Source organism: Chaetura pelagica, unplaced genomic scaffold (genome assembly GCF_000747805.2).
Source record: "Chaetura pelagica isolate M959 unplaced genomic scaffold, ChaPel_1.0 scaffold695, whole genome shotgun sequence".
NCBI classification, from domain to species: domain Eukaryota; kingdom Metazoa; phylum Chordata; class Aves; order Apodiformes; family Apodidae; genus Chaetura; species Chaetura pelagica.
Genome location: NW_009953191.1, coordinates 495,547 through 508,682, shown reverse-complemented (window position 1 = coordinate 508,682; position 13,136 = coordinate 495,547). Strand labels below are relative to the sequence as shown.

Sequence of the window (13,136 nt, the reverse complement as noted above, 5' to 3'; positions counted from 1 at the left end):
CCTGCTGCTGCAGCTGTCTGCAGTGGTTCATCCTTGAAACTTGAACTTTCCTTCAACTTTCTCAGTTATTGCTTTGCCTATAAATCCTGAACATAACCCCTGAACAACACTGTCTTTGAACTCCAATGCATCTATTCAGGGAAATTCTCGTCCAAGCTTTAATCTTCTCTCACCTTGATAGATTTTAACTTCCCTCTTTATGGCCTGGCACACAAGCTGAATTTAATGGTGATAAATGTGTTTCTAAGAGTAAAAGCTATAAAGTATACATTAGAGATTAATCTAAGCCAAATCCTCATTCTGAGCATGTTAATCTTGGGGAAGCTTGATCTGGGAGGAACTAAAGAGCAAACGGCTGTAGTTTAGGCTGATTTTTAACATCAAGTACGTTGTTGTTATTGTTGGTTTTAATAGAGTGTGTTATTTCTTAGGTGTCTTTTCTACTGCAGAACATGTAGATCATCACTTTCTCAATTTCTCTTTGCACTGTGTTCAAGAGCAAAGAGAGACTGTTTTGTCAAAGTATTTGATGGGAGGGGAGGAACAAACAAATCAAGACCAGAAAGAAAATCTTTCCAGCTCATCCTCCCTATTTGCATTTTCCTGATTCTCACAGGGAATGAAATAATACAAACGCTTCCTCTTTCAGAAGGGAAGTGGCCACCATTCTTTCTCAGGCTTCTAGGCAGCATGCAAATCTGTCAAGCTGTAACAAAACCAGTTTATTGCAGGGCTTGGCTTCTTTTTTAAAACAGCCTCATGTTTGCTGGTAAAATGTATTAATATTTGGCTCGGTTTTGCAGCTTCTCAATAATGTAGATAATTTAGCAATCTGTCAATTGAAGAAATAGTGTGTTAAAATGTCACTGGAGGTCACTGAAAGTTGATTTATTATAATGTACCTATACATTCAAATTGGCTGTTGTAACTGAGAAACTGAAGATTTTGAGAAAAGCTGCCACAGTGAAGTTTAATTGTAGATTTGGCCTGGCCTGGACTTTGTATGGTTCCTATTCTACATATTAAATGTAGATCTTGGATGGATGGATCTTAAACCCACCTAGAGGGTAAGAACTATAGAGCACACTGAGTCTCTCAGAAGAGGGTTCTGCAGATATATATGTATATGACTCTTTATATACAGTCTTCCTACAAATTCCTACGTTGACAGATAAACTCTTCTAGAATAAACACTCCTATAACCAATATGATTAAAAAAATGTGTTTAGGCAGATTCTGAAGTCTACTAAACTGAAATCTTTAAGAATAAATTTTAAGCCTTAGCTGAATTAATTTGGTTTAGGCATCTGCTCTGGTGCTCAGGAGTCAGGACCAGTTGTCTAAGTCTTGTGTCTTCATAGGACATTATAGAATCACAGAAAGGTGGAAGGGACCTCTGGATATCGAGTCCAATCCCCCTGCCAGAGCAGGAGATTGCAAACACTGAAATGTAAAAAAGAAATTGCAAGGAGATACTCTAATAGCAGATTCTTTATTGGACCCCTAACAGGAGGCCACTGGCTTTTGGGATTGGTTTTGGTTTGTTTTCATTCTGTTCTGCTTTTCAACTCTTTTCCCCTCAAGAAAGCACAGCTGGAGAGCATTAACTGAAAACAAATGATGCTGCAGAATATCTGCTTGTTCACTGCCGTTTTTTCAGCTTGATTCTGCTAAATGATGCCTGATTGAAGTTTTAAACTGTGCTTAACTGCATTTAACACTTAAAAGTCAAAGGTATCTGTAAAACTATCCCCTCTGCCCGGCACAAGATGTGTGGAGGAGGAGGGAGGTTAACCCCTGGGTATTTCCCTCTCTTCAGATTTTCTTGACTTCCCTTCTTCCTTTAACATTTAATTTCAAATACCAAATTTCTGTGGGATGTGGGTTAGCTCAGACACAGAGGGAGTGTTTGTTTTATTTTTGTGTTTTTACTTCCCCATTCTGGCTGCTAAAAGAAAGGTGCTGATGCTATTCTACATAAAGTTTTATTTGTCCTAGTAGACAACTGCTGGAGACAGTGCCTGGTTATCAGCCTTGACTGATAACAAACAAATCTCACCATCTGCCACCCGTTATGCTTTGAAAGAGTGAGTGGGATCTTTTCCAGCTGTAGCTGTATCAGAATTAGTGAGAATGGTGATCCCTCTGGTTGGCCTGAGCTGTAATTAAAATACAATGTTTTAAGGTGCTTTGTTTGTACGGTTTGCTGGGTTAGGCTGTAGAGCATAAAGACATCTGTGGGAAAAACAGATTAAGTGATTTCTTTTATCCTGTTATCCTTCGACTGGATTTTCATTGCTGTTAGGAGATTTATTAGCATTTTTATGACTGGTCATAGCCTGTGTTCTTTAATATATTATTTGCAATTTCCTTTCTCTAGATTGTGCCATTTAAGGAACACTACTCAAATTTTCCATCAGTTGCATCAGGGAACCCATAAATATGTCATAGGGGATGTATTTATGTAGAGTATTATATGGGGGAAATAATTTGGCCTGTGCTGGATAAAATTAAAACAATAATTAAGCTTTGGCAGAAAGGTTGGAAGGAAAAATCCTGGCTTATGTATATTTGTGAGTTTACTGTAAATGATAATTTAATACTAGTTACAAATTTCTGCATATGCTGAATCACCTTAATGGAAACACTTAGGCCATGTTACCCCTTAGCAGGTGTTTTAATACCTGAAAGAAGGAGGAAATTTAAGAAAAAGGCTTCACATTGCAGAGTGGTGCAGTCTGGAGTATGGTGGGCACTCAGGTGCCCTGCTGGGGGGACAGAGGAGAGTCCATCGGACCAGGTAGGCATCAGGTAGCAGAGTGGTGGCAAGCAGTGGTGAGAGCTTTCCTTCTTGCCTGGTCCCATGTCCCTGTGGGATCCACTTTCCATGACAAAGGGTTAATCTTGTGCAGACATCCTCTAAAGATGCTGGTGGTCATTGATCTTGGCAAAGGAGAAAATTAAAATTGAGGTGTGAGAAGAGGTGAGGAGCAGGGACCAGAGTGATGCTGACTTACTGGTGGCAAAGAGGAGAGGGCAAAAAGGAGAACTGGGCAATAGCCACTGGGTTTGTAACATGTATAGAAAATCTTAAGCCCAAATAGAATACAAACAGAGGCAACGTGTTCTCCTAGTGTCTAAGACCCCTCTCTGTGTACCAGACCTGCATTACTGCTGCAGGAGGTTTTTTTGCTTCCCTCTTGTTGAAGGGGGGTGCTGCTTCACCTTGCTGCTCTGCCAACTGACGGACATTAATGGGCCAAGGAAGATCGTGCCAGTGTTGCCTTATTACTGAGCTGGCTCTTCCCTTGTGGCACTGTTGTTAGCACAGCAAAGTTAGGACTGGGGAGATGTCATCCCCCTATGTAATGATGTGTGATTGATTCTCTCTCTTGTAACACTTGTGTTGTGCTTTTTTTTCTTTTATATATCTGACTTTAAAGCTGTATTACAACAGTTGAAAACAGTAACATGAATCACTGGATCTAGATACTTAAGCTTAAGGCCAAAAATACAGAAATACAAGATAATTTGTATCTTAGGTAGACCTATAAAATAATTTTTAAAAAATTCTTCACTTTTGGTGACAGTGATTCTCACAACAACTTCTTTGGTTTTTCAACCAGCTTATATTTTGAGTTGATTTTTTTTGTTGTTGTTTTGTTTGGGTTTTGGTTTTTTGGTGGGTTGTTGGCTTGGTTTGGGTTGTGGTGGTGGTGGTGGTGGTGTTTTGGTGTTTGTTTTGTTTTCCCCAGGGAATTCTGATTTTTCAAAATGAGATAAGAATATGTTCTTCATAGATTAATGAAAGCCGTGAACATTATGTGCTGTTAGAGCTTTAAAAAATTATTTTTCAAGTGAATATTGTCTTTTGGCAAATAACTGTTGTGTGTTAAAAGCTGCTCTTTTGTGTGAGCCTTATGTAACATCACAGTTAATAACATTTAGTGTTATTGGATGCTAAATGACTTTAGTATCTCAGCTATAAAAGGCTGTTTACAAAGATGAGGCAGCCTTGTTGAAGTGCCAGATTGTTAAATAACTACAGGTTGCCGAAACTAAATGAACTTTTCAGCTGGTAATGATGTGCAAATTGCTATCGCAGATGCATATTTATTGGAGAAGCTTTCACAAGCACATAGTTGTTTCTAGTTATCAGCATTTCTTTGCATTTGTCCTTAAACCATGAGAGATACTGTTGGAAGGAGCATATCTCAAGATATAAACACAGCTAATTTGTGTTATTAATAGGAAAACAGATATTGAATAGCTATTTTTATTGTATTAATTTGATTTCTTGAATAGCTATTTAAGCTAATAGCTACCAAGCTAAGTGGATGTTGAAGCTGTTTCTGTACACCCCTTGGTGAATCAGAGCAGTGGGAGAAGAGCAGCTGTTGCTGTCTGACCCCAGACACCCAGCTCTCCAGAGTTGGCCTGGATGTAACTGCAGGTGTGGTTTGTGATGAGTGCCCTGTTCTGGCACCCGTGGTGGGCCTGCTTGCAGGTACACTTCTGAGGAGAGGAAGCACATGTCTGTTTCTTAGCTGTTTTGTTGTGGGGTTCTTTTTGATGGACCTTCATACAGACTTTTTGGTGCAACATTGGGAGGCACAGGAATTAAACTCCTACATGTAAATTAAGCAGCATTATTTTTTTCACCTTTTTTTTTTTTCCCCTCTTGAAAAATAGTTTTCTGCAGTGTGACAGTTCTGAGGAGCCTACCTCTGGGTGAAGAGGTTTCATAGTAAAGTTTAAATGGGAGGCCAGTTCCTCAAAGTCCATTCTGGAAGGTGTCAGGAGTCAGCTCAAGGCTCAGTATGTGTGTTACCCAACGAGCTGTAGCTGCACTTTTCTCTCTTGAGTTCTCCTGGAGCCTGAGAGGAAGCGCTGGGTTTCCTGTGCAAAGCTTACTCCCTCGCTTTGAATTTCTTAGCCTGGTTGGGAATTTAATACAAAGAGCCATTCTTGCGAATCATGTTTTCTTTACAGTTTTGCATTCCAGCTCAGCAATTCATTCCTTGTTATTCTAATGGCAAGAACATTACTGGATTTCACATAACTTGGGCAAAATGACTGGTTCATATTCTTCTGTGGGGCTTGAATGCTCAAGTTTCATTCTGTTGTGGGTTATCCTAAAAATAGAACACCTATCATGCATATTAGGTGTATCAAGTAGTGTGATATTCTGACAATCAGTTTATATCCCTGAATTTAAAAATGTTTTAAAGGTAAATGTTTAATGTTGGGAAAGAAAGACTTTCAGTAGCCAAATTTACAGCTGACAATGTAGCTTCAGAATATTAATACTCCCATATTGCATTATTAGAATATTTTCTTCTCAGTGTCATTTCTTTGATCTCAAATGGAAATAGCATTTTGGGAATACTATATGAAATGTTGGCATGTGCTGTTGAGTGTTTTGGATACATCAAGTCTGTGTGTCTGTTTTAGGCAGGGTACACAGCAACATGTGCTCAGGATGGTCAAACATTTCTTTTCCTTTCCAAAAGGACCAAATTTTATTTCTGACTGAATTCCCCTGAAAACTTGAAACATTTTTGGTGTTTGCCTGTATAAAAGAGGCAGTTCAGCCATTCCAGCTGTGCATTTCCTTGCTGGCAAACTGTGATGTGCTAACTCCATCGCAATTCCCTCTTCCCCAGCTCCAGTGAACGAAGTTCCTTGCAACTGGTGATTTGTTGGAGCTGCACTGGGATCACGGCAGAGCCTGGGCTTGGCACCCAGTGTCAATGCCAGATGTTGGCAGCTGGGCTAAATGCCAGATGTTGGCACCTGGGCTGAATGCCAGATGTTGGCACCTGAGGAGTGTTCAAGCATCTTTGAAGTGCCTCTGTACTTGGCATTGGTTGAGACTGCCCCTCAAGTACTGGGCCCCTCACTGCAAGCAAGACATTGAATAGCGAGAGTGAGTCCAGAGAAGAGCAACAAAGCTGGTGAAGGATCTAGAGCGTAAGTCCTATGAGGAGAGGCTGAGGAAACTGGGATTGTTTGGTTTGGAGAAGAGGAGGCTGAGGGGAGACCTCATTGCTCTTCACAACTACCTAAAAGGAGGTTGTAGTAAGATGGGGTTGAGCCTCTTCTCCCAAGTAAATAACAATAGGACTAGAGGAAATGGCCTGAAGTTGCATGAAGGAAGGTTTAGGCTACATATTAGAAAGGATTCCTTCACCGAAAGAGTATTCAGGCACTGGAATAGGCTGCCTGGGGAGATGCTGGAGCGACCATCCCTGGAGGTACTCAAAAAACATGTAGACGTGGCACTTCAGGACATGTTCTAGTGGGCATGGTGGATGTCGTGTGGTTTGTTTGGCTTCAGGGCAGTGACACTCCAGCGCGCCTTTGCTCTGCTGGTCCCAGGGGCAGGGGACCTGCTGGGGCACAGGCTGGCACCCATGTAGCCCCAGGCCATTGTGCTGGGGAAGGCTGCATGGAGGAGTCTTTGGGGCAGGGGGCTGCTGGGGTGAGCCCTGGTGCGGGGGTGAGCAGCACACCCAGCTGATGTACAGCACAAGAGCAAAGGGCTTGGTATAGGCCTTCTTCTGCCTCTCCCCTGACTCATAGAAATGCCTCCCTCTGGTACTCACCCAGTTTTCAGAACCTAACCTGTGCTTCTTAAAACCCAAACTTCTTTCCCAATGATCCTCTTTTGAGAAATACATTGTGAAAATGTGAGATGTGATGATGGGAGAGTGCTTGCATTGAGGTACATACCAAGTGTTTAATAGTAGTTCTGTTGCTGTCCAAAAATTGTCAGTATTTAATTTTAAACAATTTTATATTTATACCATGAACAGTTATGAAACCTAAAGGGATTTTTTTTCCTTAATTTAATTGTTGATCATTTATGACTCTTCACAGCTGCAAAAAAAAACTTACTTGAAATGCTATTATTACAATTTTTCCTCACATTCTTTCAGCCAGCACCCCAGAATCTTAACTTTTATTTAGTATTGTAGGACAAAGTTGTTTGAATTTTGTTGTAGGTTTTACCTGGTGCTGTATAAAGGAGAATAAAAAGAATTTAGTTAAATTTTCAAGTTACAAAAACACATTCAGTATGTGTAATTTGGCAGCTGTTACAAACACTTGGGGCATTGTCTTTAGCATTTGAAAATTCCCTGTAGAAGTGAGACAGACGACATTCATTTAGCATTTCAAGCTTGAAAAATACTTTAACCTTTCCTTAAATTGTGTTTTGAAGTTTAGGATTAACTTTGTGTCTGGCTGCACAAATGGCTACATTTTACATATGCCTGGGGTGAGGGGAAGAGCCTACAGGGTCATTTAATGGCTTTAAACACTCTTAGTCCTTATTTTACATCTTCTTAATGGGACCTTAGAGATTCAGGGAAGATATTCAGAAAATTGTTGTTCGTGGTGTAAGATTGGTAAGATGTTTTGTATTCTGTATCCTGGATCTCATGAGCTATTTTTGCTCCTACTTATTAATCCTGGTTAATGGTTTTTACAGCTTCATCCCTTAAGATTTAACGTTCATAATTCTGGTATGTAAAAATAAAAAACAGCATCACTGATATATAGAAAATGTTACTTTATTACTGGCATATGAGGGCTGTTATTTTTAAATCTTTTAATACCCAAAATTATGGATTAAGATTTTTAAGGCGAGGAAGACTCTATATCTGAGTTAACTGAAGCGGTTTTAAAGTTAAATAAGCTTTTTAGTCTCTCAGTGCCCAACAGTGTGCTTTCTAAGCTTTTTCCCTGGGCACATTTGGGAAACACCACAGTGAGCTGTGGACTATGCAAGTCAAATGTGATGCTGGGATAAATGATGGAAAATCCATTAAGTCAGTGATGTGTCACTGGAGCATAGAATTCTAGCATATAAAACCAATTCTTCAGGAAGATACTTTGTACTTTGTAATGATTTTTTTTTTTTTTTAAAGTAGGTTTTAAAATAAGATCAGCTGAAGGATTGGTGATTAACATAGTTTGTGTAAATCTACACGTGGCACATAAAAGTACTCTTGATAAAACCACTAAGTGCTGTACAATGTTGAGCACTCGTAAGTGATCTTTCAAGTTTATAGAAGGTTATCACTATAATATAGGCACATGCCATTTTTTTTCCTCTCCATTTGAAACTACTAGTAAGATTTTTAAGGATACTACCGTTTTACCATGTAAAGAGGAAGAGTTTCTTCTAGTCTTTTAAGCTCTCACCCTTTTAAGCCTTCATGTGCAAGCAAAGCCATGTGATTAAAGTTGTTCTTGAAGATAGCTGTAACTGGTTAAAGACTTTACGGCTTTATTCCAGTTCCTGCTGCAAAAAGATTTCCGTTGCAAGCTCTGCAGTCACAGAGGTCGTTCATGTGACTATTGGATGCAAATTCTATGATGTGCCTGCAGTTCTAGGTGAGTGTTGCAGGCCAGGATGGTGAGATGGTTTGAGATGCTGCAGATCACTACATTTGGGTCTCCAGTCTTTGGTGCTGTCAGCCAGGCCTTCTGACATGCTTAGTTCACTTCTGTTAAATTCAACTAAGAGTATCTACAGATGTAGTTTGTATATTTTAGGGGTGTTTGTGTAGATATGTGTGAGAACACACACCACCACCACCACCACCCCCCCCCGCCTTCTAGTCAGCTGCATCTTCCTCTAACTCATTCATGAAAGAAAAGGTTAAATTTTCTCTAGATTTTTGAGGATGTTTTGTTTAGGCTTTTGCTTCCAGTGAACTTCCTAGAAAGAAAGACTGAGTGTTGCAGGAAAAGCAGTATTTGCTGAGAAGTTCAGTTACCCATAAGTACCATTTCCAGTTCCTAAGATGCAGATGGAACTGGTATGTAAAGGTCAGAAGTTGCTGTTGTAGTGCATATTAGCATGACATGACAAATGTTGTGTTACAAACAGAGTAGAAGCTTTTTCTTCCCTTAGAGATCTGGAAATACAGTAACTTCTTATTCTGCAACTTGTAAGCCTGAAGAGTGGTTTTGGGGTATTATTTTAAACCTTCCAGATAAGGAAGCAGAGTCTGAAACTGTGCAGTCACTTGTCATGGCTGAAATGCGTAGAATGCTGTCTTTGCTTCTATTGATTATCTTAATTGCCTTATGGTTGTCAGGTTTTTTACCTTTACTATCTTAATGACTGTTAAATACAATACAGAATCTACAATAGTAAATAAAACATTGTCTGTAAATGGAGATGCTGAAAAACTTATTTTCTTTCTTCTGTTTTTCCAGCGGAACCCCTGCCTTTAATGGACTTGTGCCGGAGATCAGTTCGCTTTGCTCTTGGCAGAGACCGCCTGCATGACATAGAAATTCTACCTTTGCCTCTGTCTCTGAAAAATTACTTACAGTACCAATAAGACATCTCGAACCCTCTGGCCTCACGTTGGACTACATCAATGCAAATGGCAGAAAATTGTTTACAGCAAAATATAAATCTTCATGATGGACACTTAAGTGTTATTTAATTTTTAATATATATTTTTTCTGAACCAGTGAAAGCAGATCACTGTGGGGAGGCTACTAAAGAATGTGAAAACATTTATTTGATCGAGATTTGTGTATTATCTGTTGCCTGTTATGTTTACAGTCCTGAAGGCCATTATTGTCATTGCTCATATATTGGTTTATCTTTGTTGCCTCTGGTAAATGCCAATAGAAAATCTGACCTGCAAAGTCCACTGTCATGCAGGACAGTATTCTTCAGTAATGTGATTTAAAAAAAAAAAATAAAAAAATTCTTCTTTTTCCTAAACCTCACCCCAAGAAATAAAAATGAACTTGCAAAGGAAAAATCTTGACCATAACTTTTGAAAAATATCTAAAGCTTGCCTTTGTATCCAGAGTTGTTGAGAGCTTTGAGTGTTTAGCACCCAACATAATCAGGCCTACAGTATGTAAAGTTTTAACTTTTAAAAAAGATTATTGTCTAGAAGATGTGTATATTATTTCAAAATATGAGAAGAAAAAAAGAAAAGGCATCTGTGTCATAAAGATCAGGTTTTAGATGTGGTAACAGTAAGATGCAGTCCATTGTTTTCAAGACCAAATCTAGTCCCTCCAAAGTTCTGCAGGTTATAACAAAGTGTTTGCTGTCCCAAGAATTTAGGATATTCATATTTTAGAAAGCTTGTCACTTTCTTATTTGAACAAATTTATAATTTTTATGTGATATGAACTCTTAAGTACTTGGTTCTCTTTTAAATGTATGTGTGGTTATGTTTATTTATCTGTTTTAGAGTCTGTGGAGTTCTCATTTAACTGTTTCCCATCTTGGGGTGACTGATTTTGTTTTTTTCCTCAGCTCCACCTGAAATGTATTCATTTTTCAGGCTCATCCCATTTTTTAAGATGCTGCTTTTTGTTTGCATTTCTTACATGTTTCAAGTTATCTGCCTGATCATTTATCTAGTTTTTAAACTGGAACTTGTTGTTATGGCAGGATATCAGATGTTTAGACTGAGCTGCCTTCAGCATATTTTAATGTGAATTTACTGATGAATGAGGAGAAAATTTCTAATAAAGTCTACTGTCCAAAATTAAACTTATGTCTCCTTGGATGAGGTGTTAAATAACATAGGACTGCACAGAGTTGAAGTTCAGTTCCCCTTGCAGCTTTGCAAATGTTTTTGTTCAGCCCTTCTTTGGAATGGCTGCTTTGGGTTCAGGTGCAGGAGACACTGCAGGTCAGGTCATATCCTGCGCTGATTCATCACCTCACTCTGAATATAGCTTTGCTCTTGCTATTAACACAACCCTGCCTAGATTGCTCTAAACAAAACCTCAGTTTTATGTACAGTTGCACTTTGAGACTCTGCTTTTGAGGTAGGTTGAGGTCTGAGCACTATGCACTGATGATGCAGATGGCTGCAGTTGCTCTTCTCTCAGCCACACCAAGGAACAGGATTACAGTTTCAGCTGGAAAAGAGAAACATGAGGTAAGATAAAGCCAGAGAGCAAGCGTGGAAGCAACAAGGGCAAGGTAACACGGGGATGTCCAATGTTACATAACAAGTGTTTGCTTCTTTGGGTGATGTTGATGCTTGCTTCAGCATTTACTTTCAGGCTTGCTTTCCCTTAAGGTGAGAAGTATGTACTGTATTCCTTACTTTAATCTTGTAAAGGGGAAGAAATTACAGCTGTGATCTGTGTTTCTTACTTTTTCTACTTGCGTTGTTTGATTTAAACCTTTTGTGTCAATAGGTACAAAGAAGGAGATAAAAAGTTATCATATATATATAAAATAAATATAAAAATAAATAAATATAATTATATATATATATAAAGTTATAATAACTCAAAAGGAAAAATATAGCTTTATCAAATCATCTTTCATAATCAAGGTAAGCATCTGTTCAGGAAGCGCAATAATCTTGGTAGACCTTATTTTTCCACCACCGAAGTCCATTTCAGGTAAGGATTTCTTAAAATTAGTGTTTTACTGTGGACAGCTAGGCTTCTTGTGCCTTTGAATAACTGCAGTGACACAGCTGTGAAGTGTTGTCTTCACTGTTCTTTTGCTTGACAGCTTTCTAATGTGGCAGTAAAGTGTGAACTGATATGAGACAAATTATTGGTGCCTCTGTGTTAATTAACCTAATTATTTTACATTTGGATTGAAATTTCTGTTGGTGTCCTTTCAGTGATGATTCCTCTAAATTAAAAGAAGTTATTTTAACTTTCAAACATTTTTTTCTAACACTTAGCCATCTTCCAGGAGGGCTAGTTTTACAGGAATTACAGTTTTATTGTTTTACAGTTCCCTAATTGCATGTTGTGATGCTATGGATGGTGGGATCCCCTTCATGTGGGATTAAGGCCCTGATTTATTTGGCTTTCATCACATGAAGGAACATAGACAATAGATGTGATCATTTCCAAGTTTTGTGCCTAAACAAAAAGAGTGTAGCTGTTTTAGGCATGATCTGGAAGTATTCTTGTGTCTGGTAAACTTAGGTTAATAAAAACACATTAATAAAAAATAAACTTAGGTTAATAAAAACACACCATGAATTTTCAATGTAGTATTTAAAGGAAAAGGGCACATGCCCCAGAGCTGCAACCAAATTGCAACCTGTGTGTTGCAATGCCTGCCAATTAGCGGGATGTAATAGGAGGTATTTCACCTACTCTTTGGGTTTGGATTTCTGATATGGTCCCTTTGTAGGAAGTACTGAAGATGCAGAATCCCTTCTGTTCAAACTGAGGTTAAGACTGGTGGATATAGGCATCATTATTTTCTTGGTATTGTCATTCTTTACCCTTCTCCTTCTGCATCTCTGTGATGGAGGGGGCTTGAGTTATCTGCCCAGAGGTGCTGCTTACTAAATCTGTAATTTTATAACACCTAAATTTGGAGTAAAATTAGAGAAGACTTTTTCCCTTTGTATAGCAGCTGTCACACCCATGTCCCCACTACTAGGCTGATTAAGTCAGTGCTATGAAGGCTTTATTTCTGCTTCAGATTGGAGCAAGAGAAGTGCATTGAAATGTCTAGAGGTAATGTAATAGAAACCAGAGGGAAATTGTGAAGTCTTATTTTAGACTTCACATATAGTTTTTACAGGGTTCAAGTTTTTATCTCAACAGATTGATTCAAACAGTTCCTGTTGAGTTAGGATCTAACTTTGCAAGTTTCTCAGTGTTCACTTGAATCTGGGAAAAACTGTCACAGAAGCAGATATGCATGAATCATTCAGGCGTTTCTGATAGTTATAATAAGTGCAACAAGCCAGAAACGCTATAAAATTTCCTTCTTATCTCCATTACAGTTGGCATTGTTAAACTATAACCATATGTTCTCACGTCAGTTTGCAGTAATCACTATGAAGAAAGCTTTGTGTCAGATCCAGCAGTACTTGTGCAGGTACAATTCCCACTGACATCAGCGAGAGATCTGCCTGAGTCAGCAGAGCTGCCCTTGGTTCCCACGTGAAGATCTCCAGACATTTCCAATACATTGTATTGAGTGATACTTTGTTATATATAACCAGTGTCATGCAGATGGTTCCTGCAGCAGGTTTTCTAATTTGGCAAAACTTGCTGGCAAGTGCAGTTAGGTAAATGTTGTGAGAAAGCTGAATGAAAAAATGTGTCTAGTTGAGGCTGAGAGTGATATTCAGAGGGGTAGCTAG

At 38.8% G+C, this 13,136-nt stretch overlaps 1 protein-coding gene across 1 annotated transcript in view; it reads left to right on the top strand.

Annotated features, from left to right (window-relative positions):
- The window catches only part of SPSB4 (splA/ryanodine receptor domain and SOCS box containing 4), a 63,407-nt gene extending 54,045 nt beyond the window's left edge, over window positions 1–9,362 (top strand). The window contains exon 2 of the mRNA XM_009997353.1: window positions 9,235–9,362. Within this exon, the coding sequence (XP_009995655.1) occupies window positions 9,235–9,362 (128 nt within the window). The remainder of the gene's footprint in view (window positions 1–9,234) is intronic.
- Window positions 9,363–13,136: the final 3,774 nt, after the last annotated feature.